The sequence below is a fragment of the Mandrillus leucophaeus genome, unplaced genomic scaffold (assembly GCF_000951045.1).
Source record: "Mandrillus leucophaeus isolate KB7577 unplaced genomic scaffold, Mleu.le_1.0 Scaffold842, whole genome shotgun sequence".
NCBI classification, from domain to species: domain Eukaryota; kingdom Metazoa; phylum Chordata; class Mammalia; order Primates; family Cercopithecidae; genus Mandrillus; species Mandrillus leucophaeus.
This window is the reverse complement of record NW_012109164.1, coordinates 783,263-804,984: the sequence shown is the minus strand read 5'-3', so window position 1 is coordinate 804,984 and position 21,722 is coordinate 783,263. Positions and strand designations below refer to the sequence as shown.

The 21,722-nt window shown below is 38.0% G+C and overlaps 1 protein-coding gene across 1 annotated transcript; it reads left to right on the top strand.

Annotated features, from left to right (window-relative positions):
- Positions 1-12,958: 12,958 nt before the first annotated feature.
- On the top strand, positions 12,959-21,287 carry LOC105530754 (glycine N-acyltransferase-like protein 1). Its single transcript, XM_011968424.1, has 5 exons — positions 12,959-13,036; positions 13,446-13,553; positions 20,026-20,152; positions 20,432-20,609; positions 20,870-21,287. The coding sequence occupies exons 1-5, from the start codon at positions 12,959-12,961 to the stop codon at positions 21,285-21,287; spliced, it is 909 nt and encodes a 302-aa protein (XP_011823814.1).
- The last annotated feature ends 435 nt before the right edge of the window (positions 21,288-21,722 follow it).

Here is a 21,722-nt window from a genome sequence, read left to right as displayed (position 1 = left end):
GGCAACGCCGAGGAAGAGAGCTCATTTCCTTTAAACATATATGCAGTAGGGATTGCTGGATCATATGATTGCTCTATGTTTAGCTTTATGAGAAACCCTTGTACTGTTTGGACTGTTTTGCATAAGGCTGCACTAATTTACATTCCCACAAACAGTGCACAAGTGTTCTCATTTCCTCACAGCCTCTCCAACAGTTGTTATCTTTCTTGATAATAGCAATTCTAACAGGTGTGAGGTGATATTGTGGTTTTAATCTGCCTTTTCTTGATAATGAGTACTGTTGAGCAAAACAAAAACAAAAACAAAACAAAAACACCTGATAGTTATTTTTATGTCCTCCTTTGAGAAATGTCTTTTCAGGATGGCTGTGGGGAGCTAGCGGCTGCCGGCTGGGAAGGGGGTGTCCGCACACCACAGAGTGCTGCGCTGGGTGATTCTGGCACCCGGAACACCTTCGACCTGGAGAAACCCCTCCTCATCCTTCTCACCCATCCTCCTGGGGCTGGGCGAGTGGGCTGAGCTGCCCCATGCTGGCGGAGCCCACAGCCCAGACCCGCACCAGGAGTGCTGCAGAGTGAACTTCACTTCCTTTCCAGGGCGCACGCGTGAGCCACCACCCCAGGTTGTGTTGATGCCTTATTGGTGTTTCTCCAAAACAGTAATAAGGCTATTTTGCTCTTTTATCATTCATGTTTTCACTGGACTAGCACTTTTAATTGCCTTCAAACTTTTTTCCTTGTACTAAAATCTTTGTGTTGACATCCTGACTTCAGACTCCCCTTTCCAAACGTACATAAGCACAGTGACCATTCAGTATAACCAAGATCCCTTTCACACTGTTGCCTCTCTCCTGACTTACCTGCTGCCCTCATTGCCCTCCTTCCCCCTCTTCAGAAAACAAAACAAAACAAAACAACACACAAACAAACAAAAACCAAGCAAAACAAAGAAACAAAAAATACCTTACTCGAGGAATTAGGTAGGTAAGGAATGATGGATCACATTGGAGTTTGGGATTCAAAACACACAAAAAAAGAAAAAAGTTAAAATGCACTTGTTTTCTCTACACTGGCTAAGAATGTTGCTCTACAGTATAAATTTTAATGTCATGTGTCTGTGTAAATGTAGTTTGGGTTTGAATAGCATTGAGTGTGAGTGACTCCACAAGCACCTTCAAGTGCAGCCCCTCAGTTTAAAGAAGAAAGCGGGGCAAAAACCTCCACGAAGCTTTCAGTTCCTTGAGTGCTTCCTTTTCCTAAAGAGTATGGTTCTAAGAACTGGAGATGAGCCTGCTTTGGAAACAGCCCCTCTTGCCCTGTGTTTATTCTTAGGGCACCCCTTCATCCACTCCATACCCAATGGTCTCATTCCCAAGTGATGATAAGTTAGCTAGAATTTAACACTTTTCTGTAACTTTAAACTTAGATTAGGCTTTGTTATAAATTTTTACACCCTTCTTCTGTTAAAGATGCAGAATTTTGCTTTTTTTAAAAAACTTGTTGCATCAAAAAAGCCCTTCCCTTTCCACTTGTCTCTCGGCAATGTGAGCTGATGGTTCTTAAGACATTGAGTTTTGTTTACTACCCACTGCTCTTTAGCCAGGTATTCTCTAGTGATCTGAAGCAATGTGACAGAAGAGCAGTTTTTAAATTATGTGTTGACAAGTTGCCTTACATTTTAAAAGGAAAAAAAAAATACCTGATATATGTTATGCCAGGTGACAGCAACATGAAGTCCTAATTTTTTGTTCTTGGTTGTTTTCCCACCTAATGTGAACTTCCGTGTCCCTGAGCTCTCAGGAATACCTACAGCTTCTGGTGCAATGTCTTCTCCCACAATGTTGGCCACCATTTCACTCAAGGCCCTCTTTCAATCCTTGCTTTTCTGAGTCAGATTTAGAGAGCACCACTGTCTCCCCTTATCCCTTACTTGAGCTCCAAACCAAATATTCTTGCTATACTTTTCTTCTCAGTACCTCTCCGTGAATGGTGAGCTGCCATTTTAGGAAACTGGACCAGATACCAATTTGGGAGCTTTAAGTCAAACAACCTCTAACTAATTTCTTCCCGTGTAGGGATGCAAGTCTCTGAAGCTCTCACTCACACCTGTAGTCTGTGTAGAAAATGTACTGTCATCCCCCGGCCCCCAACTGCCATTGCCTTTGGTGTGAGATGTTCCCTATTTCCCAGTTCAGCTTGAGTCCCTGTCTCCTCTGCTATCCAACCCCCATGCAGCAATAAGGATCCAAGCCACAGCCTCCTATTCATACTCCCTGCCTCCATTCCACACTACCCTAGGGAATCCCTGGATTCCCCACTCTGTCCACATACTGTAGCATTAATTCTCTATCTCTCATCCTCTCACCTGTGGTGGTTTCTGGATGTGATAGAGTTTTTAAGATTATTACAAACTAGTAAAAAGAAACACACACACACACACACAGAGAGAGAGAGAGAGAGAGAGAAAGATCTATTCAGGGTCTTTGCCCATTTTTAATTTGGTTTATTTTCTTGCTCTTAAGTTTCTTATTATTTTAAATATCAACTCCTTATCAAATGTATGCTTTGCAAATATTTTCTTCCATTGCATAGGTTGCCTCTTCATCCTGTTGATTTTTTGTTTGTTTGTTTTGTTTGTTTGTTTTTGCTGTATGGAAACTTTTCTAGTTTGATGTAATCTCATTTGTCTGTTTTGGCCTTCGTTATCTGTGCTTCAGGGATTATATTCAAAAATTATTACCCCAACTAATATCAGGAAGTTTTTTTTCTAGTGGTCTTGCAGTCTCAGGGCTTACATTTAAGTCATTAAACCATTTTGGTTTGGTTTTTGTATGTGGTGTGAGATAAGGTCTAATTTCAATTTTCTGATTGTGGATATGCACATTTTTTTGAATAGTGTTTATTAAAGAGACTATTCATTCCCCATTCATGTCTGCTTGCCAACTTTGTCAAATTAATCATCTTAAATGCATGGATTTATTTCTGGACGTTCTGTTCTGTTCCATTGCTCCATGTATCTGTTTTTATGCCAGTACCATCCTGTTTTCATTACTATTGCTTTATAGTACATTTTGAAGTTAGGTAGTGTGATATCTCCAGTTTTGTTCTTGTTGCTTATGATTAATTTTGTTCTTAAGGAGGTTTTGTGACTACATATACATTTTTTGGTGTTTTATATTTCTTTGAAGAATGCCACATTACTGAGTTGCTTACTAGTTTTAACCTAGTTTGCTGCAGTCTTTAGGATTTTTATATGTTTAAATATCTGCTATTTGCAAACAGGTACATATTTAGCTACTTCCTTTCCAATTTGGATGCTTTAAATTTCTTTCTCTTACCTAATTGCTCTAAGTAGGACTTCCATCAATGCATTGAATAGAAGTAGTCAGAGTGAGCATCCTTGTCTTGTTAATCTTAGAAAAATGTTTTTCACTTTTCACCATTAAGTGTGATGTTAGCTGTGGGTTTATCATATATGGTCTTTATTGTACAAGCTACATTCCTTCTATACCTCAGTTGTTGAGAGTTCATAACCATGAAATGATGGTGAACTTTATCAAATGTTTTTTCTGCATCTATCAGGTGATCATATGGATTTTGTTATTTATACTTTTAAGGTGGTATTTCACATTTGTAGATCTGTATGTTGAACTATTTTTGTATCCCTATATTAAAGCCCACTGTATCGTGATGATCTTTTTGACATGCTGTTGAGATTAGTTTGCTAGAATTAATATTTTATTGATTCATCTATGTTCATCAGTGCTGTTGCCTATTATTCTCAGTTGTTGAAGTGTCCCTATCTTTTTTATCAGGGTTATGATAGTCTTGTAAAATAACTTTGGAAGTATTCCCTCTTCTTTGATTTTTCTGGAAGGGTTTTAGAAGGATTGACATTAGTTCTTCTTTACATGTTTGGTGGAATTCAGCAGTGAAGCCATAATGTCCTGGGCTTTTATTTGATGGAATAATTTTTATTACAAATTTAACCTCCTTGCTCATTATTGGTCAGTTTAAATTTTCAATTTTTTCATCTTGGAGCATTTTATGTATCCAGGAATTTACCCATTTATTTTAGATTATCCAATTTGTTGGCATATACTTGGTCATAATAGTCTCTTCTGATCCTCTTTGATATAAGTTGTAATTTCCCTTTTTATTTATGATTTTATTTATATTTTTTGCTCTGCTTTTTCCTTAATCTGGATAAAGGTTTGTCAATCTTATTAATCTTTCCAAAGACCAAATTTCAGGGATTTTTATTGTTTTTATAGTTTCTATTTAGTTTAACTGCTCTGATCCTTATTTTTTTTCTTCATTCTGTTAACTTTAGGCTGAGTTTGTTCTTTTTATAGTTCCTTGAAGTGTAACATTAGGTTGTTTAAGACCTTTCTTCTTTTTCAATATAAATGTTTTGAGCATCTTACAAGTTTTGGTATGTTGAGTTTCCATTTTTTACTGGTCTCAACATATTTTTTAGTTTCCATTTTAATTTCCTCCTTAATCCATCTGTTGTTCCGATGCATGCTGTTTAATTTTTCATGTATTCGTGAATTTGCTAAAAGTTCTCCTACTGTTAGTTTCTAGTTTCATGCCATTGTGATCTGGAAAGATAACTGATATGATTTCAGTCTTCTTCTAGTTCTAGAGAGTCCACAGCTGCAGGGAAAGGCTGATGCAAAGGAGTCTCTAGGAACTGAAGAAAGAAAGAAACTGGCAAGTTCAGCATCCCCTACAGATGGTAGAGGAGACCCCAGATGGGAGAGTAAGCTATTCTCCTGGCCAAGGTCCTGAGACAGAGTTTGCCAGAAGTGTAGGCAGACTTGAGGCAGATTGGAGCTAGCATTGACACTGGAATTAAAACCTCCCCTGTAGTCCTATAGATAGATTTTTGTATAAATATAGAAATTGACCCTTCCAGTCTTAAAGCTTCAAACCTTCATTTGTTTTATATGAATTTCTTCCTTAGTAAAGGACCCCTAGATCCCTCAAGAAGTATCAAAGAACTGAAACTCACCAGATGAGCCCATCCAGACAATGGGACACCAGGCCCCTCATAAATTATGATTGCTCCCTTAGGTCTCCTGAGTTCCTGTTTTTCTACACATTGTTACATTTTTTCCCTGCTATGTAAACTCATAATTTTACTTGGTCAGGAAGATAGATTTGAGACTGATTTCCCATCTCCTCTGTTACAGCATCCAATTCAACCTTCTTCCTTGGCAATAATTGGTGATATTGATTGGTTTTTTTGTGCGGTGAGCAACAGGACCTAGACCATACTCCTGGTGTTTCAGTAACAGGTTTTGGTTCCCGACCAGGAACACTTTGGCTTGGCTGCCATGGCCTGGGAGTCTCAAAGTCTCCTAAGCAGCTGCTTACCCAGCTTGGCTGGAGATTAGTTTCCAATCTCTAGGGCCAGCTGCAGTTGCTTCAACCATGTTCCTGATTGCCTTGGAAGAACTACGTTGGAAATTTGATATCTGCATCCAGGTAGGTGACGGTCCTTTGTGGGCCCAGACAGAGGGATCTGCTCCTCTCAATTTGGGAAATTTTTTAAAGGAATTTCCACTTGAAGGTTGAACAAGCCCAACTGATGAAAAGAGGGAAGTACCCTGACGGTTTCAGTGTGGACACACTTGGGGGCTGTTTGTCATTGTGTGTGTGTCCAGGCAAGTGAGTGTCTTTTGTGGTTATCAAACTGTGGGATCAGCTCCTTCTCATTTGAGAAATCCTGAAGGAATTTTCATTTGCAGGTTGATTGAGCTCAACCAATGGAGAGAGGAAGCACCCCAACTCTTTTAGAGTGTACACTTTGGGGGCTTGTTTGGTGCTGCAGCAGTTGGATTGTTTTAGTGATTATTTGCATGTGTCTGATATAGTCATGGGAAATTAGAATTTGATAAAAAATTGATAGTCTTTTGTAACACTGTTTGGCTCCGGTATAGTTTGGAATCTGTAGTTTGCTGTGGAATGGGAAAGTGGGCTTTTGTGCTTTTGTGCCTTCCTCTCAGAAACACACGCTCTCTGACAGAGTGGTTACTCTGCAAGACCCCAGCAGGGGAATCTCCAAGTCCACTTCTCTGATGTAACTAGTCTGTGGATCAAAACTGAAATGTTTAGCCTTATGTGTCACAGCCTCAGGGCTCTCTGGGCCTAGCTCAGTTCTGATATCAGTCCCATTATACTCAGTATTAGTCAAAAGTGACTTCCTGAAACACTGATAGCAGCTTGGATTCCGGCAGGAACATGGGCTCTCTGAATGGAAGCAATGAATTCTGGTTTCACAGGTGCTGAGTTTATGCTAGTCAGCTTTAGGCTTTTCAGTTCCTAAAGAGACCCCTTTTCTAAGCAGGGTCAGGCCAGGATAGTATGTGATGTTCTCCCGTAGTGCTGTTTGACAACAGTGTTCTTTGGAGTCTGAGGAGGCTTGACCTTTAAAAATCAAACTGCTGCCGGGCACGGTGGCTCACGCCTGTAATCCCAGCACTTCGGGAGGCCGAGGCAGGCAGAGCACAAGGTCAGGAGATCGAGACCATCCTGGCTAACATGGTGAAATCCCGTCTCTACTAAAAATACAAAAAATTAGCCAGGCGTGGTGGCGGGCGCCTGTAGTCCCAGCTACTCGGGAGGCTGAGGCAGGAGAATGGCATGAACCCAGGAGGTGGAGCTCACATTGAGTTGAGATGGCGCCACTGCACACCAGCCTGGGCAACAGAGTGAGGCTCCGTCTCAAAAAAAAAAAAAAAAAAAGTCTCAAACTGCCATGGGAGCTGCTTTACCCTAAAGTTTTGTTCACAGCCTTCACTGGATTACCTGTCAAGGCTAACAAAGTTCAGCCATGTGAACATATTTGCAGACGGGCAAGACTGAATTGATATCTCTTGTCTAGCGTTCCAAGGAAAAGCCATTGGATCTTTGTTTGTATGTATATCTAGATGTTTTTATGTATATGCACATGTATTACATTATATGTTGTGACTACCAAATGGGCTTAAAAATAAAAGAGCTCTCAAAAAGTAAATAAGTCCAAAGCATTTTTCATTTTCATATTACTTAAGTAAATCTTTAGGAAGCTAGCATTAAAATTATTGTAAAATAAAAATAGAAATGACTTCAGAATTGTCAACATACATTTTAGTCTGGGTTTTATATTTGTCTCTGTTAGATATTTTGAGGGACCAGAGTTTGACACAGAAGGTTATAAAACTACAAACAGGAGTTTGAGACCAGTCTGAAAAACAAAGATTCCGCCCACCCCGACCCCGCCATCTCTATAAAATAAAAATACAACAATTAGTCGAGCACAGTGATTCATGCCTGTAGTTTCCACTAATCAGGAGACTGAGGTGGGAGAATTGCTTGAGCCTGAAAGGTCAAGGCTGCAGTGAGTCATGAGTCAGCCACTGCATTCCAGCATGGGTGACATAAGGAGACCCTGTCAAAAAAATATAAATATAAAATTAAAAGGCGAAGAATGACAATTGGACACAGGAGCATTGCAGAGAGACTAGGGGAACAGTTGTAATTGTTAATAGTGTGGTCAAAGGAGGCCTCATTGAAAAGGTGGCTTTTAGATGAAGACTTTAAGAAGGTCATAGAGTTTTCTATAGGTCTAATGAGAAAACAGAATGCAGGCAGAAGAAAAAGAACAGCCAAGTGCCTGAAGCAGAGAGGCCAAAGAGATTGAGGTCACGGATGTGATTGGAGGGATGCCAGGAAGGTGACAGGAGTCTGAGTCATGGAGAATTTAGAGGGCTATTATAAGGTATTTATATCTCTTTCTCTGAATGAGATTGGGAGTTACTGCAGGAGTTGCACAAAGGAATGACAAAATCTGGCTTTTGTTTTAAGAGGAATATTCCGGTTTTACATTGAGAAAAGACAAAAGACATTCGACTTCATGAAAAGAATGCCGAGATGGGAAGCAGCTAAAAGTTTACCATATTTGGGGCACAGTTTCGTAATGCTGGCAGGTGAAACAAGCCTCCTGGGTAAAGTCAGAATTTTATTACTCATTCAACAGGCAGAATGATTTATGTGTTTATGTTAGTCCTCCTTGCTCCACAAGTCCTACGAGGAAATACCAGAAGGCAGATTGATATTGCAAATGCAATAGATGTGTGTTTGCAGCAAACCTGCCCTCTGCTTCAGAAGAAAGCAATATCTCTAGCTTCCAAGCTGTCCTGTTTACAAACATCCTTGAAAAGATAGTCAGGAGCGAAGATTGTCAATGTCTCTGCTCATAAGACATGCAGAAATGTGAGAGGCCATGAAGAATTTTCTCCCAACCAGAATGAGTGGAATGTCACAATGGATTGGATGTGAAGTGGGAGGGGAAAAGATACTTAAGAATAACTTCAAGAGTTTTTACTTGAATACGTGAAAAGATGGAGTTGCCATCAACTAAGTTGAGAAAGACTACAGGTGAAGTAGGCTGGGTAGAGAGGGTGGATAAGGAGTTTGATCTGAGACATAATAAATATGAGATATCTATTGGATGGAATCCAAGAGATATCAAACAGTCCATTAGATACATATGTCTGGAGTTTGGAAAAGAGTTTGAGTAATTAATATAAATGTGTTAGTCATTGGCAGGTAGATTGATTTTAAAGCCATAGGAACAGATGAGAGCACCAGGGGTAACTGTGGATACAAATGAGGGCCAATGATTGAATTCTAAAGTGATGCAAAATTACAAAATTGGGGATGAAAGAAGGGTCCAAAGAGGAGACTAAGAAAAAGTAACCAGTGACTTTAAAGGAAAATTAAGGGACTGTGCTGTGTTGGAAACCAAGTGAAGAAAGTCCATTGAAGGAAGATGTTTTAAGATGAGAAGCAATAATTGACTATAGAATTTAATAACATAGAGATCAGTGATGGCTTTAAAAAGTGTTTTAGTAGAATTGGTGTAGCAAAACCCCAATTAGATAAGATTAGGAGGGGGACTGGAGATAGCATGTTTAGACAATTCTTTCAATAAATTTTGTGACAAAGTATTAAAGCAAACTAAATTTGGCCTGAGGAGGACTCTGCATTTCTACATTTGAGTCCTTGTGGGTGAACTGTTACCTACTTTAATAGTCAGACAAAATTGAAAACCGAATTTAGTAGTGTGCACCTGTAACAATACTTGAGTGTTGGCCAATCCCCGCAGCCATACTTCAACCACCCGTAGACAGTTGAATGTTCAAACTGTGTTCAAATAAAGCAAAGTCCCACTTGTAATCAATCTTACTGTTTCTGTACCTCACTTCCGGTTCCTGTACGTCACTTTACCTTTTTTCCCCTATAAATTTGTTTTGACAACAAGGCACCCCTAGAACCTCTGTGAATCTGCTGTGATTCTGAAGGCTGCCAGATTAATGAATTCTTCATTGCTCAATTAATTGCCTTTACATTTAATTCAGTTGAAACTTTTATTTTATCAGCTGGTGTCAGAAGCAGGATCTGAAGTGGAGCTTCCAGTATCCCCAGGAGCGCTACGTGAACACGGAAGGTACCTGCAGGATCCACTTGTGTGCGCTGATCTCTCAGAGTGGCTGAGGATCATAATTAAGCTCCCTCTCGCATTTTGGAGCTTCACATATTTATGTTTTGAGCTCTCTGGGTTTCCTTCAGCAAATTTGTGATCCAAACTGGGTTTGGAGTTGTCACAGAAAATGGACTGGGTGTAGGAATGAATTTGATCTGGGAATTAACTGGCTTGGATCCACTTAGAGGCCTCTAACAGCTGACTAGGTCAGAAAAGAACTGGTAGTAAGCAGTAATGTTGCAGGAGTTATAAAATTTGGCTTTTCAAAATTCACAGGGATTTTTGTGTTCTATTCCTTTGTTTCATTTCTTTTGTGCACCTGGGTAGGAAAAATCATTGGCTAAGTTAATCAAGAGAACCTGAGAGTAAAGCCTGTATTTTAGGTAAAAATGGAATCCTTAATTTCTGGAAAACTGAGTTCCTTCTAGCTTATACATTAGGCCTGGGAGGCGGCCAAGTCTTACAGAAATGGCAAAATCTTACTAAAGATGACTTAGAGTGGAACGTTCCAAATGAACAACAATGCATTGAAGTACATTTAAAAATGAGGGCTCTCAGTAAAGTCCCTTTTGGCTAAGAATGGGTTTGGCACTATGGGATGTCAACTGTTACTCTCTTTGGAATAATCTGCTTTGCCCTCTTTATTGACGGCTGTGGGTGACAGGATTAGGCATGCACAGAATCATTGGACGTGGGGAGCTTCTTTCTTTCCCCTAACACAGGTGAAACTTGGTAGCTGATGGGCCTGCTGGGGGAAAAAAAGCAGAAAGAAGAAAAATAGCATTTATTCTGTTTTCATAATTCTCATCTTTAACTATGGTTCCAGTATCTTCCATTTTTTTTCAGTCTTGCATAAAAAAGAAACATGTCAATGGTACAAAAGAAAATTCTGAAATAAGATATAAATCACACATTCTTTCACCACCCCAAAACAATTTTCATGTTTATTTATACCCTTCAAATCCTTGTCCACATGCATACATATTTTGGGCAGATAAATCAAGTTATGTATTTTGCATTTTTACCTATTATTCATTATAATTGCTTTTTTGTAGTCTTCACAGTGACTATTGACTGTGTGCGACTCATATTCACTAACTGTCATTCACAAATTTATTATTTCTCTTCACTGGACTTTAAACTTATTTTCCATATATAATAGAAAATTTTTCCAGCTAAGGAATGAAATTCTGACACATAACACAACATAGGTGAACCTTGAAAACATTATGCTAAGTGAAATAAGCCAGACCCCAAAGAACAAATATCACAGGATTCCATTTATATGACGTACCCAGAACAGGCAAATTTCTAGAGACATAAAGTAAAATAAAAGTTACCAGGGGCTAGTGATGGAGGGAATGAGTAATTGTGTTTTAATGGGTATAGTTTCTGTTTGAGATGACAAAAACGTTCTCGAAATGGATAGTGGTGTTGCTCGTAGAGCACTGTAAATGTACATAATGCTGCTGCGTTGTACGCTTAAAAATGGTGAAACGATTAGCTTTGTGTTATGTGTACTTTACAACAATTTTTTAAAAGAGTGTGGGGAGGGATCTACCAGGTTTTTAGCAGCTTTCTGATTTAGAAAACAAATGTTGATGGTAAGAATACAGGAAGAGAACACTTTTATTTTGGTAGATTTTAGAAGCTGAGACCAGGGTGGGGTCATAAGAGCAATATTAAGTATGAGGCGGAGGAGGCCCTGAACTAAGATCATTGCAAGGGGATGGAGTAGGGAATGGATAGGAGAGGTATTTTGGAGAAAGATGTGGCAGCTGATAAATGTGGGGGCTGTTCTCATGTGTCAGCCAAGGCTACAATGTTCTCAAGGTGAATGGAACACAAGCTTTTTTGCGGGAAGTGATATAGCATGGTAGATCTGAAATTAAAACTTCCAACATCTTGACCAGAACTTCAAAATTTTCTATTTTGAAGTTCATTTTTGAAGTTCCTGTCGAGAACTTCAAAATAGAAAATTTTGAAGTTCATTTTAAGTTAAATGAGGTGAGAAACAGAGCAAAGAAAGCTCTTGGAGATGGGGAAAAAGACCTTTTTTTTTTTTTTTTTTTTTTGACAACTACAAAAACAGCAGAGTCAGACAGGGGATAGGCTCATGACAGAGATCCAGTTCTATTTACTAAAAGTTCCTTGAGTGTTCAAACATTCTGAAATTCTGAGACCTTGCAAAAGGATGTTTTTGTTTAAATATTGTTTCATCTAGCTACAGAACATAGTTGAATTTTGAGGCCTTTGACCTTAGACAAGACAAAATATGTTTCACCTTGCCTATGACTTAACACATATTTGTTAACTATTTAACCTTCATGGATAAAAAATTTCAAACTTCTGTATTAACTAATTTGCTAACGATTGTTTCAAGTATCTGATCCATGGGTTCCTTCTCTTACATTAATTAAGTTTGTTGTAAGTTTTTCACATTTCTAATTATTTTTACATCATTGCATATAACAGCTAAATCTCTATATGACATGTTGATTATTATAAAGTGAATTAAAAAACTAACATATGTTAAATATTGTTGTTACTTTATGCCAGGCATAATGCTATGTATTTTATATGTATTACATTGTGTAATCTCAATTCTCTGGAAAACATGCATTCTAATTTCCAGTTCCAAAGTGTTGAGAAAACACTTTGAGGTTCTGATTGGTTAAGCAACTTAACAAAGAAGTAGGAGACAGAACTAAAATTTGAAAGCAGCCTAAGTTGAACCTATCAGTTGTGATGATAACCTTCTCCAAGTTATTGTTAAATTATTGGAACATTCCTAAGAATGCTGAATGTTATTTCAAAGAAAAATTATAGATATGTGTCAAAAATTTTTACCTTTTTTAAAAAAATTTTGTAATGTAACTATGACAACTTCCAAAATGGCCATTGGTCTGCAATATTTGGCTCAAAGAAACTAAAGAAAATCTGTGCCATCTACTGCTCTGAGTTTTCCAGTCACAACTGTTCTCAGAGGGCTGACATTTTCTATTCCAGATGAAAGAAGACTTCTCAGGCATCTGATGACCAAAATACAGAGAAAAAAGTTATGATGTTGGTGGGTGAGTGTTCTGCTACAGGCATTTGAGAACCTCACATAACTCTTAATCTTCACCTTTAATTCATTCCACCAGGGAGGAAGAGCATGGGTTTTGGAGCCATTCGTATGTGGTTTTAAAATTTGACTTTGGCATTTATCTCTGTAAGAACTTGAGAAATTTACTTAGTCTCTCTGAGCTTTGGTATATTCAGAATGAAGATGACACTAACAGTACCTACATCATGAGTGTTACTTAAATGGAGATGTAAAAAGTACATTTTAAATTCATCTGGTCCCTTAACATTTTTCCTTCACTTCTTATCTTTTCAGAGTTTCTTCTTGAAGGGCTCAAGGACTGAAGCATCCCACAAAATGATCCTACTGGATAACTCCCAGAAGCTGCTGACCCTATACAAATCCTTGGCCAGTAGCATCCCCGAATCCCTGAAGGTGAGGGAACAGTGGGAGTGTCGGATTGCTTTGTGGATGTTTCTTTACCTTTCTGTGCCTTTACCTTTAGTCTTTTCATCAGTGAAATGGGAATAATATTAGCACCTACTTCTTAAAGTTGTTGTGGACTCTAAATAAATTCATACAATATTAATGCTAAGAGCATTGCCAAGTGCCCAGCTAGTGCACAGTAGCTTTTTGGTATCACAAGGACACCTGCCTGTGAGTTCTGCCTGCTTGCTGGTGATTTCACGTCCATCAACATGGTCCTGGAGATGCTGCTCATCTCACCTTCACTGACTTGGTCTCAGTACTGTCTCTTGACTTCCACTTTTCTCTTTCTCTTCACATCCAGATCCTCATCTCTGGGGATCTCAAATTCTTCTAGTTCTTTCCTTCCCTCCTTCAGGTGTACGGCTCTGTGTATCACATCAATCACGGGAACCCCTTCAACATGGAGGTGTTGGTGGACTCCTGGCCCGACTATCAGATGGTTATTATCCGGCCTCAAAAACAGGTAGGCACACAGACAAGGACTGGTGGAGCCAGGCAGGTCCAGAGGGCCTGAGGAACTGACTAGTTGAGACATCAGGGCTGCTTTTATAGAGTGAAAGGGAATGCGAGTATTTTAAAACACTTCTTCAGTGCTTGGCACCTTGCATGAGTGCCACGTGTTCCCTCCCTTCCAGTTAAGCATGAGACACATCTGGGAAAGGGGGTGGAAGGGCAAGGGGAGGGAAAAACAAGGCTGACACTGGCAGATTAAGTACCCTTTGAGGTTGCAGGGGTCACCTGCAGGGCCTGAACGGGGCCAATTTACAGGGAAAGTTGGGTGTCTGAGATATCAGAACAGTGACTTAGAAACAGAAACCAGAGCAGAAGTCTACCAGTAAAAAATTATCTCTCAGGGCCAGGCATGGTGAATTATACCTGTAATCCCCAGCATTTTGGGAGGCCAAGGAAGGAGGATCCCTTCAGGCCAGGAGTTTGAGGCCAGCCTGTGCAACATAGTAAGACCTCATCACTACAAAAAATAAACAAAATTGGCCGGGTATGTTGGTGCATGCTTATACTGCAATCTCCTCAGGAAGCTGAGGTGGATGACTTGAACCCCAGAACGTTAAGGCTGCAATGAGCCAAGATCACATTACTGTACTCCAGCCTGGGCAACAGAGTGAGACCTTGTCTGAAAAGAACAAAAAGAAAAAAACAAGTTGCCTCTCAGGAATCAGGGAAGGGACTCTGGGACTCATAATTTCTGTGTGTCAACTATGTCGAAGCACTTCTCTTGTTAGTGAGTGTCATCATCAGAACAATTTTACGAAGTGAGCATTAATATCTCCAATGTAGATATAAGGAAATGACAATGAGAAATATTAAGTCATGTAGCTGCTGGATACCAAATGCATATATGCATTGCCCAATCTGAATTCAAGTTCAGTGGACTCTGCCATTTCTACTAGCTATGTAACCATAGGCCCTTCTCTGAGTTTCATCATCTATTAGAAAGGGAAAAAATAAGAGGACTTTCTTCAGAGGATTACACAAGGTTTAAATGAGATACTGTACGTCAAAGACTTAGTACATAGCACATAACTGTAAATAGTATTTACCATAATTAGCCATTATTGGCTGAGGACACACAAGGAATAAACGGTTAAGCTGAAGTAGTAATATAAACCTAGGTCTGGTTTTTTTGCCCTAAAGACTTCCTCTTTTTATATCTGTTTTCTGCATGTCTGGTTAGTAGACTATGAAGTCTCATGGTCAGCCCAGCTTCATGTAAGTATAGATGCTGAGCCTCCAAATAATAGTAAGCCACCCCAGGTCTAGACTAGTTTACAAGCTGGGTCGGGATTGGGATGCAGAAAGTGACAAAGTAATCCTACATTGAGGAACAAAGGGGTAAAGGGAGCGGGAACCAGGCTGAGCCTAACACCTTCCCTAGGAATGTTCTTTTGATCTCCTGGCTTCCTGACAATTTGGAATCAAAGAATAGTGCTTAGTTTATTTAATCCATGGCCCAATTTCTTCAAAGTGTGATAGGCTACATAAATGTAGGAGGTCAAATAGTTCTTTTTACTTCAGTAACTTAGTAGTTATTATGTGTATTTTAGCAATGTAACTATAGCATCAAACCATAATTTTATATATGTGCTACTTTGAACAGGGCTAGTTTTTATAAAGTGAGTCAATAAACAAAAATATTAAAATATAAATGTTCCACACCACACATATATGACTAAAAAAGTGGAAAGAAGGAAATATGCTGCAATTTACTTGGAAATACATTCAACTAGTCTAATTCCATTACATACGACGTTTCAGTATTGAAAGTCAATCCAATTTTTAATAAGACCTTTTTAAGGTGATATGCAGGAGAATTTATCTAGAAAAAATAATTTTTTCTTTGCTGGTTTTTAATCACAAAGATAATATATGTTGATTATACAAGTGTAAAAATACGACATGATTTTAAGAAGTTAATAACCTCTCACCTCCACTTCCCTCCTCTCCTCTTTTCCTACCCCTTGGGGTAGTCAGTGTCCTTGCCCATGTTAACACAAAGGGATATTCACTGATGATCTCTTCTGTCATCACTTTTTAATTTGCCTTTGACATATAGAAATCTCTTTGGGTGAAACAAATAACATATTTGTTTTAATAGCTGTTGCATTCCATAGAGTCAATGCAATTCAATTTAGTCAGTCTTTCTCCTGCTGTTGGATTCAAATTGTTCATACTTCTTTGTCACTACAAAAAATGCTTCAGTAAACATCCTCGTATACATGTCTTTACATCCTGGTAACTTTCCTCAGTACAATTGATTTATAAAAGGGATATCTCCAACTCAAAGTTATCCTGCCAGATTACCTTCCCAAAGGATTTCACAGTTTTATTTCCATTAACAGTGTGTGGAAGAATTGTTTCCCACATTTTTCACCATCACTGAATGTTATTCTTCTTTTAATTTATGCCAAACTAATGGGCAAAAAATGGCATCTTGTTGTAGATTTAATTTACATTTCCCTGATTGGTGATATTGAACGTATTATATTTTCCTATGTTTATCAGTCATTTGGGGTTACTTCTTAAGTGTTTATATTGCTTGACCATTTTTACACTGGGGATTTGGTCATTCTTAAAATTCTGTAAGTGTTTTGGATACTAGTAATACTGACACAAGGTTTATGCTACAAATTTGTTGCCCATGTTATAATTATTTTCTATTTGATTGATGGAGATTTTGACATAAAGAAATTTTTAATTTTCATATAATCAAGCATTTTTTTTTTCACTATGACTTCTGAGGTTTTGTTGTTTTTCTATTAATAATTAGGAAGATTTTTCCTACTCCAAGAGCATACAAGTGTTTTCTTATTTTGTCTTACATTGAGTTAATTTTTATTTTTGACATTTCAAACTTCATTCTATTTGGAATATATTTTTGAATAGCATAAATTAACATTCTTTTATATTTTTCTTCCTTATGGCCGGCTAATTACATTAGTACTATTTATTAAATGAGTCATTCCACTACTGAAATATGTCTATTTTGTCATATAACATGTTTATATACTTTTGTATCAAATTCTGTATTTGTTTCTAGTCTTTTCTCATGCTATTTCATTGTTTTTGTGGTAAGTTTTAATATCTAATAAAGCAAATAATCATTCACCAATCTCTTTCTTACTTTCTGATAAACTTAAGAGCTATATGAACTAATTTTTCTAGATCTTCACCAACTACCCCTACTAACTATTGCAATTGTGATTGGTATTGGAGGAGCTTTCTTAGATAATTTTGGATTAATATTTTTGTGATACTAAATTTTTTCATCTAGAAATATGATCTTTTTCTCACTTGTTCAGTTTTTGCTCTATGCCATCTTGTAAAATTTTATTGTTTTCCTTATGGTAAACTACGTAATTTTTCATTAAGTTTACCCTTAGGTATTTTATACTATTTGTTAATATTATTAAGTTATTTTTCCTTTTCTATTTCTGAGCATTCTTATTTTGTTATTGCTTTTTATTTGGATTCTTGATTTCCAAATATGTCACACTATTCTTTAAAATCCTGCTTTTTGTGTGTGGGCTTTTATTTGTTTTTGTTTTTTGCCAAAGTCTCTAGGATTTTCTAAATGTGGAATACTGTAATCTACAAACAAAGTAATTTGCTGCTTCCTTGCCAAATTACTTTGGCTTTTAGTTCTTTGCCTTATTGCATAATGTACAACTAAGAAAATAATACCAACTAACAATAATAATAGTTCTATCCTTGTCTCATTCCTCATTTTAATGAAATAACGGTAAGAACTTACATTCGGAAATACACTTGATTCTGTCTTTACAGGTTTAGAGCATTTTCCTGTTCTTCCTACTTTCATAGAACTTATATTTAGAATGGAGGGTAAATTTTATGTTCTTTCGTTTTTGTCTTTTCTTTTTGGCAGTTTATATACTCAAGTAATTTTCCCTCCTTTAATTTATTACACTAAAAGATCTTTTGAGCAAAGCCATTCTGGCCTTTCTAAAACAAACTGTTCATGTTCACATTCTTTTGATATACTACTGAATATTTTATAAGAATTTTTGTATTTGTATTTATAAGGGAATATGGTCAATAACTCTCTTTTTGTTATTTTTTTACTAGATTTGGCATTAGGATTTTTTCTTCTGTTACCAAAGTCTATTATTAAAATTATGTGTTTGTTTTTGGCTTATGTCGAATTTAAATATAAAATAATCTGATTTTGGCTACTCTTTATTTTTTATTTCAACATTCCTTTTAGATACACGGGGTACATGTGCAGATTTCTTACATTGGAATATTGCATGATGCTGAGTCTTGAAGTAAGGACAGATCCCATCACCCTGGGAGTGAGCATAATGCCCAATAAGTAGTTCTCTAAACCAGCCCCTTTCCCTCCACCCTCTAGTAGTCCACAGTGTCTATTGTTCTTACATTTATGTCCATGTATGGTCAATGCTTAGCTCCCAGCTGTGAGTGAGAACATGCGATATTGGGTTTTCTGTTCCAGCATTAATTTGCTAAGGATTGTGGCACTGTGGAAAGTAGCCTGGAAATCTCTTAGAGAACTTAAAACAGAGTTACCATTCAACCCAGCAATGCTATTACTAAGTAATCAGCCAAAAGAAAATGAATCATTCTACCAAAATGACACATGCATCTGTATGCTCATTCCTGTGCTGTTCACAGTAGGAAAGAAATGGAATCAATCCAGGTTCCCATCAATAGTAGATTGGATAGAAAAAACTTGGTCATATATTCCTATGGAATAAGATACAGCAATAGAAAAAAATAAAATCATGTCCTTTGTAGCAACACGGATGGAGCTGGAGGCCATAATCCGTGTCCACTTTTTAAATGGCGGATGTTTAATTCAATTTCTGATATGTTCTGTTAGTTTGTTGAGGATTTTTATTTTTTTGAACAATTTTGATAGTTTATTTTCGACTGATAACATCCATTTCTTTTATCAGTAAATATGTTGCCTTGGAGTTGTATATAATCTTCTGTCACAATTCTTTTTTTTTTTTTCACTATTTCTTTTCTCATTTGTCATGCTTCTATTTTTTTTTTGTATTTTTCTCTGTTTCCCTTTTCATCTCTCATACTCTATGCTTATTTTTTTATTTTTGCTTTTTCCTCTTTCTCTTCTATTTCCGTATAATGCCTTATCTGAAGTTTATCCCTCACTCTCTCCTCTCTTTTTGCCATCTAAAAACAAACTTTTGGCTTTATATGTCCTTTGCACTGTCTTGTTCTCCATTTCATTATTTATAGCTTTCATTTTTATAAATAGTTCCATTTGCTTTTTCTAGTTTACTTTGATATTCTTTTTATAATTCCTTAAATATTTACTTGGCTATTTCTGGTCATTCTTTTAAATCAGGTTTTTAAAAATATCTGCTCTTCTAAATTTACTGAGGATTTGGTTTTGGCCATATTCAGGAACTTGCATTTATAAAAACACCCTCAAATTATTGAAGGTTTCTTTAAATTAGTTACACTATTTTCTCTTTTACTCTTTAACAATCCAATTTCCAAAATAATATTAATACATTCACTGCTAAAACTCTCACACTTGTTGTTTATATTTCCCCTGAGAAACAGAAACTCATCTTTCCATGTAGTTTGTGGCTTGCCAGAATGGGATCACGAGTCTCTTTCTTTTAAGCCCATGAGTCTAACACCACATAAATTACCCAAAGTCCTACCAAAAATTCAGTTACTTCATTCTGTTTTGTGAGCTTCTGGCTGTAAAGAAAGTGTCACTCTTCGAATAGGCTGATATCCTGTAGGCTTGGGAAAAGGCAATGTCTTCTTAATGTTTATATTCACTAAAGTATCTTGCCCAAGCCCTGGACACTGTAGATTCTAGGTGTCTGGTGGAACAGTAGGCACTAAAACTTAGAGAAATCACAGTTAAATTTATTTTGAGCCAAGTTTAAGGACCTAGCAACACAGACTCAATACAATCCAGAATGTGTCCCACAGGAGGTTATGGGGTGCACAGCATACATAACAGGGGAATACGTGTGTCACAGGAGGTGAGAGAAGCAGGGAGAGAAGCAACTGTTGCAATCTTTTGATTCTGCTGGGTGATCAGTGATGCTATGTATAAAATTAGGTAAGTGTGCGGTTGAGTGGGTAGGGAGAAAGGTGAGGTATCTTAAGGCCTGGTGCAGGGTGACTGATTTCATCCTGTCTTTGTTCTGTATCTGATAAACTGGTTTATAACCAGTACCTGTCAGTGAAATATTTAACAAACTCTCGTTACACAGGCAAGAGGTCAGCAGTAGCTTATAGGCCTAGCTTTTATTATCCGTGTGCCCAACTGAAGCTAGTGTGGGCTGCTGTTAAAATTATCTTTTGAATTTTCATTTCTCTGATAATTTCAATCAGTGAGAGGTGAAGAAAAAGTTCAAGGGAATGATCTGACCTTTCACCATCCTATACAGGAGATGACTGATGACATGGATTCATACACAAATGTATATCGTATATTCTCCAAAGACCCTCAAAAATCACAAGAAGTTTTGAAAAATTGTGAGATCATAAACTGGAAACAGAGACTCCGAATCCAAGGTAATGGGTCTGAAGAAATGGGCAAGCAGCAGTGCTTCTCAAATTGAGTCTTCAGCTAACAGCACTAGCATCACCTGAGAGCTCATTAGAAATACAAATTCATAGAAACTCTGGGAGCTGGGAGAGGTAGAGCAATCTGTGGTGTGACAAGGACTCCAGCAGGTTGTGGTGTAAACTCAAGTCAGAGAGCTACTAAGCACTGAGGTATTAATCAAATGGTAGTAGTGTAAGTAGAGAACTCCATGTTTGACAATATTGCTTTCTTGGCTTCCTTCCCAGGTCTTCAAGAAAGTTTAGGTGAGGGGATAAGAGCGGCTGCATTTTCAAATTCAGTGAAGGTAGAGTATTCGAGAGCAGGCCTCTTCATTACGGAAGATATCCTGAAGCTCAATGCCTCCAATAAAAGCAAGCTTGAAAGCTGGGTTGAGACAGGCCACCCAGATGATGAATTTGAGAGGTACAAAAACATGTGCTGATCATTTATAATTGCTATTCCTTGCACGTTTTTTGTAATGCACATAAATCAGTTTTGGAATGAAGAGAGGATGAATTCATTTCTTGAGATGAATAAAGGTTGTCAATGGTCAAAATATGCAACTTTGCACTGGTGGGTCTTTAAACAAGAAGAGGGCCTGGATCTCTAGATTGGGATGGCACCCAGAAATTACAGGAGTTGGGATAAAAGTTGTTGCCTCTTTTTTTGTTTGTTTTCTACAGCGAAACTCTCCATTTGAAGTATGCCCAGCTGGATGTCTCTCATTCTGGGCTGGTAAATGACAACTGGAATCTAGGAAAGAATGAGAGGAGCCTGCGTTACATCAACCGCTGCATAGGAGCCCTGCCAGCAGCCTGTATGCTGGGCCCAGAGGGGGCCCCAATCTCATGGTTAACCATGGACCCTTCTTGTGAAGCAGGAATGGCCTACAGCATGGAAAAATACCGAAGAAGAGGCATCATGGTGCAGCTGATGTTGAGATTCAGGAAATATCTGCGTCGGAATAATATTCCATATTACTTCTCTAAACTGGACGTCAATGAAAAGTACCGCAGGTTTATGGGGCAGTACGGTGGCTTTGAGGTTTCCTGTGGGTGGCACCAATGGACCTGCTATCCACAGAATCTAGTTCCATTTTAGATAATTAATCTGCTTAGCAATCCTTGGCAAGCCATCTCTTAATATTAAAGCAGACACCACAGAATAGCTTTCTTCACATACAAATGTTTATATGGCATTTGTGATATGCCAGGAACTCTTCTCACATGGAGACTTGATGTTAAAAGATACAGCCATGATCTTAAGGAACTTACAATCCAGGGAGGAGGCAGGGGAGGGTATACTCTTTAAATGGGCTTAAGTGTTGTAGGGAAGGAGAGGGTTACCAGTAAACATGTAACTAGAAAGCCAGCCTCAGTTCTTACCTCTAGGAATCAGAACTCTTCATGAAACTTGGTTGGTAGAATCTGCTATCTGGGGGCTGAGCATAGTGGTTCACGCCTGTAATCCCAGCACTTTGGGAGGTTGAGGCGGGCAGATCACAAGGTTGGGAGCTCAAGACCAGCCTGGCCAATA

Excerpts from the sequence above, each read along its gene's own strand:
- LOC105530754 (XM_011968424.1), top strand. The coding sequence starts at position 12,959 with ATGATCCTACTGGATAACTCCCAGAAGCTGCTGACCCTATACAAATCC. Across the intron at positions 13,554-20,025 it reads TTATCCGGCCTCAAAAACAG|GAGATGACTGATGACATGGA; the intron begins GTAGGCACACAG and ends CATCCTATACAG. Across the intron at positions 20,153-20,431 it reads ACAGAGACTCCGAATCCAAG|GTCTTCAAGAAAGTTTAGGT; the intron begins GTAATGGGTCTG and ends CTTCCTTCCCAG.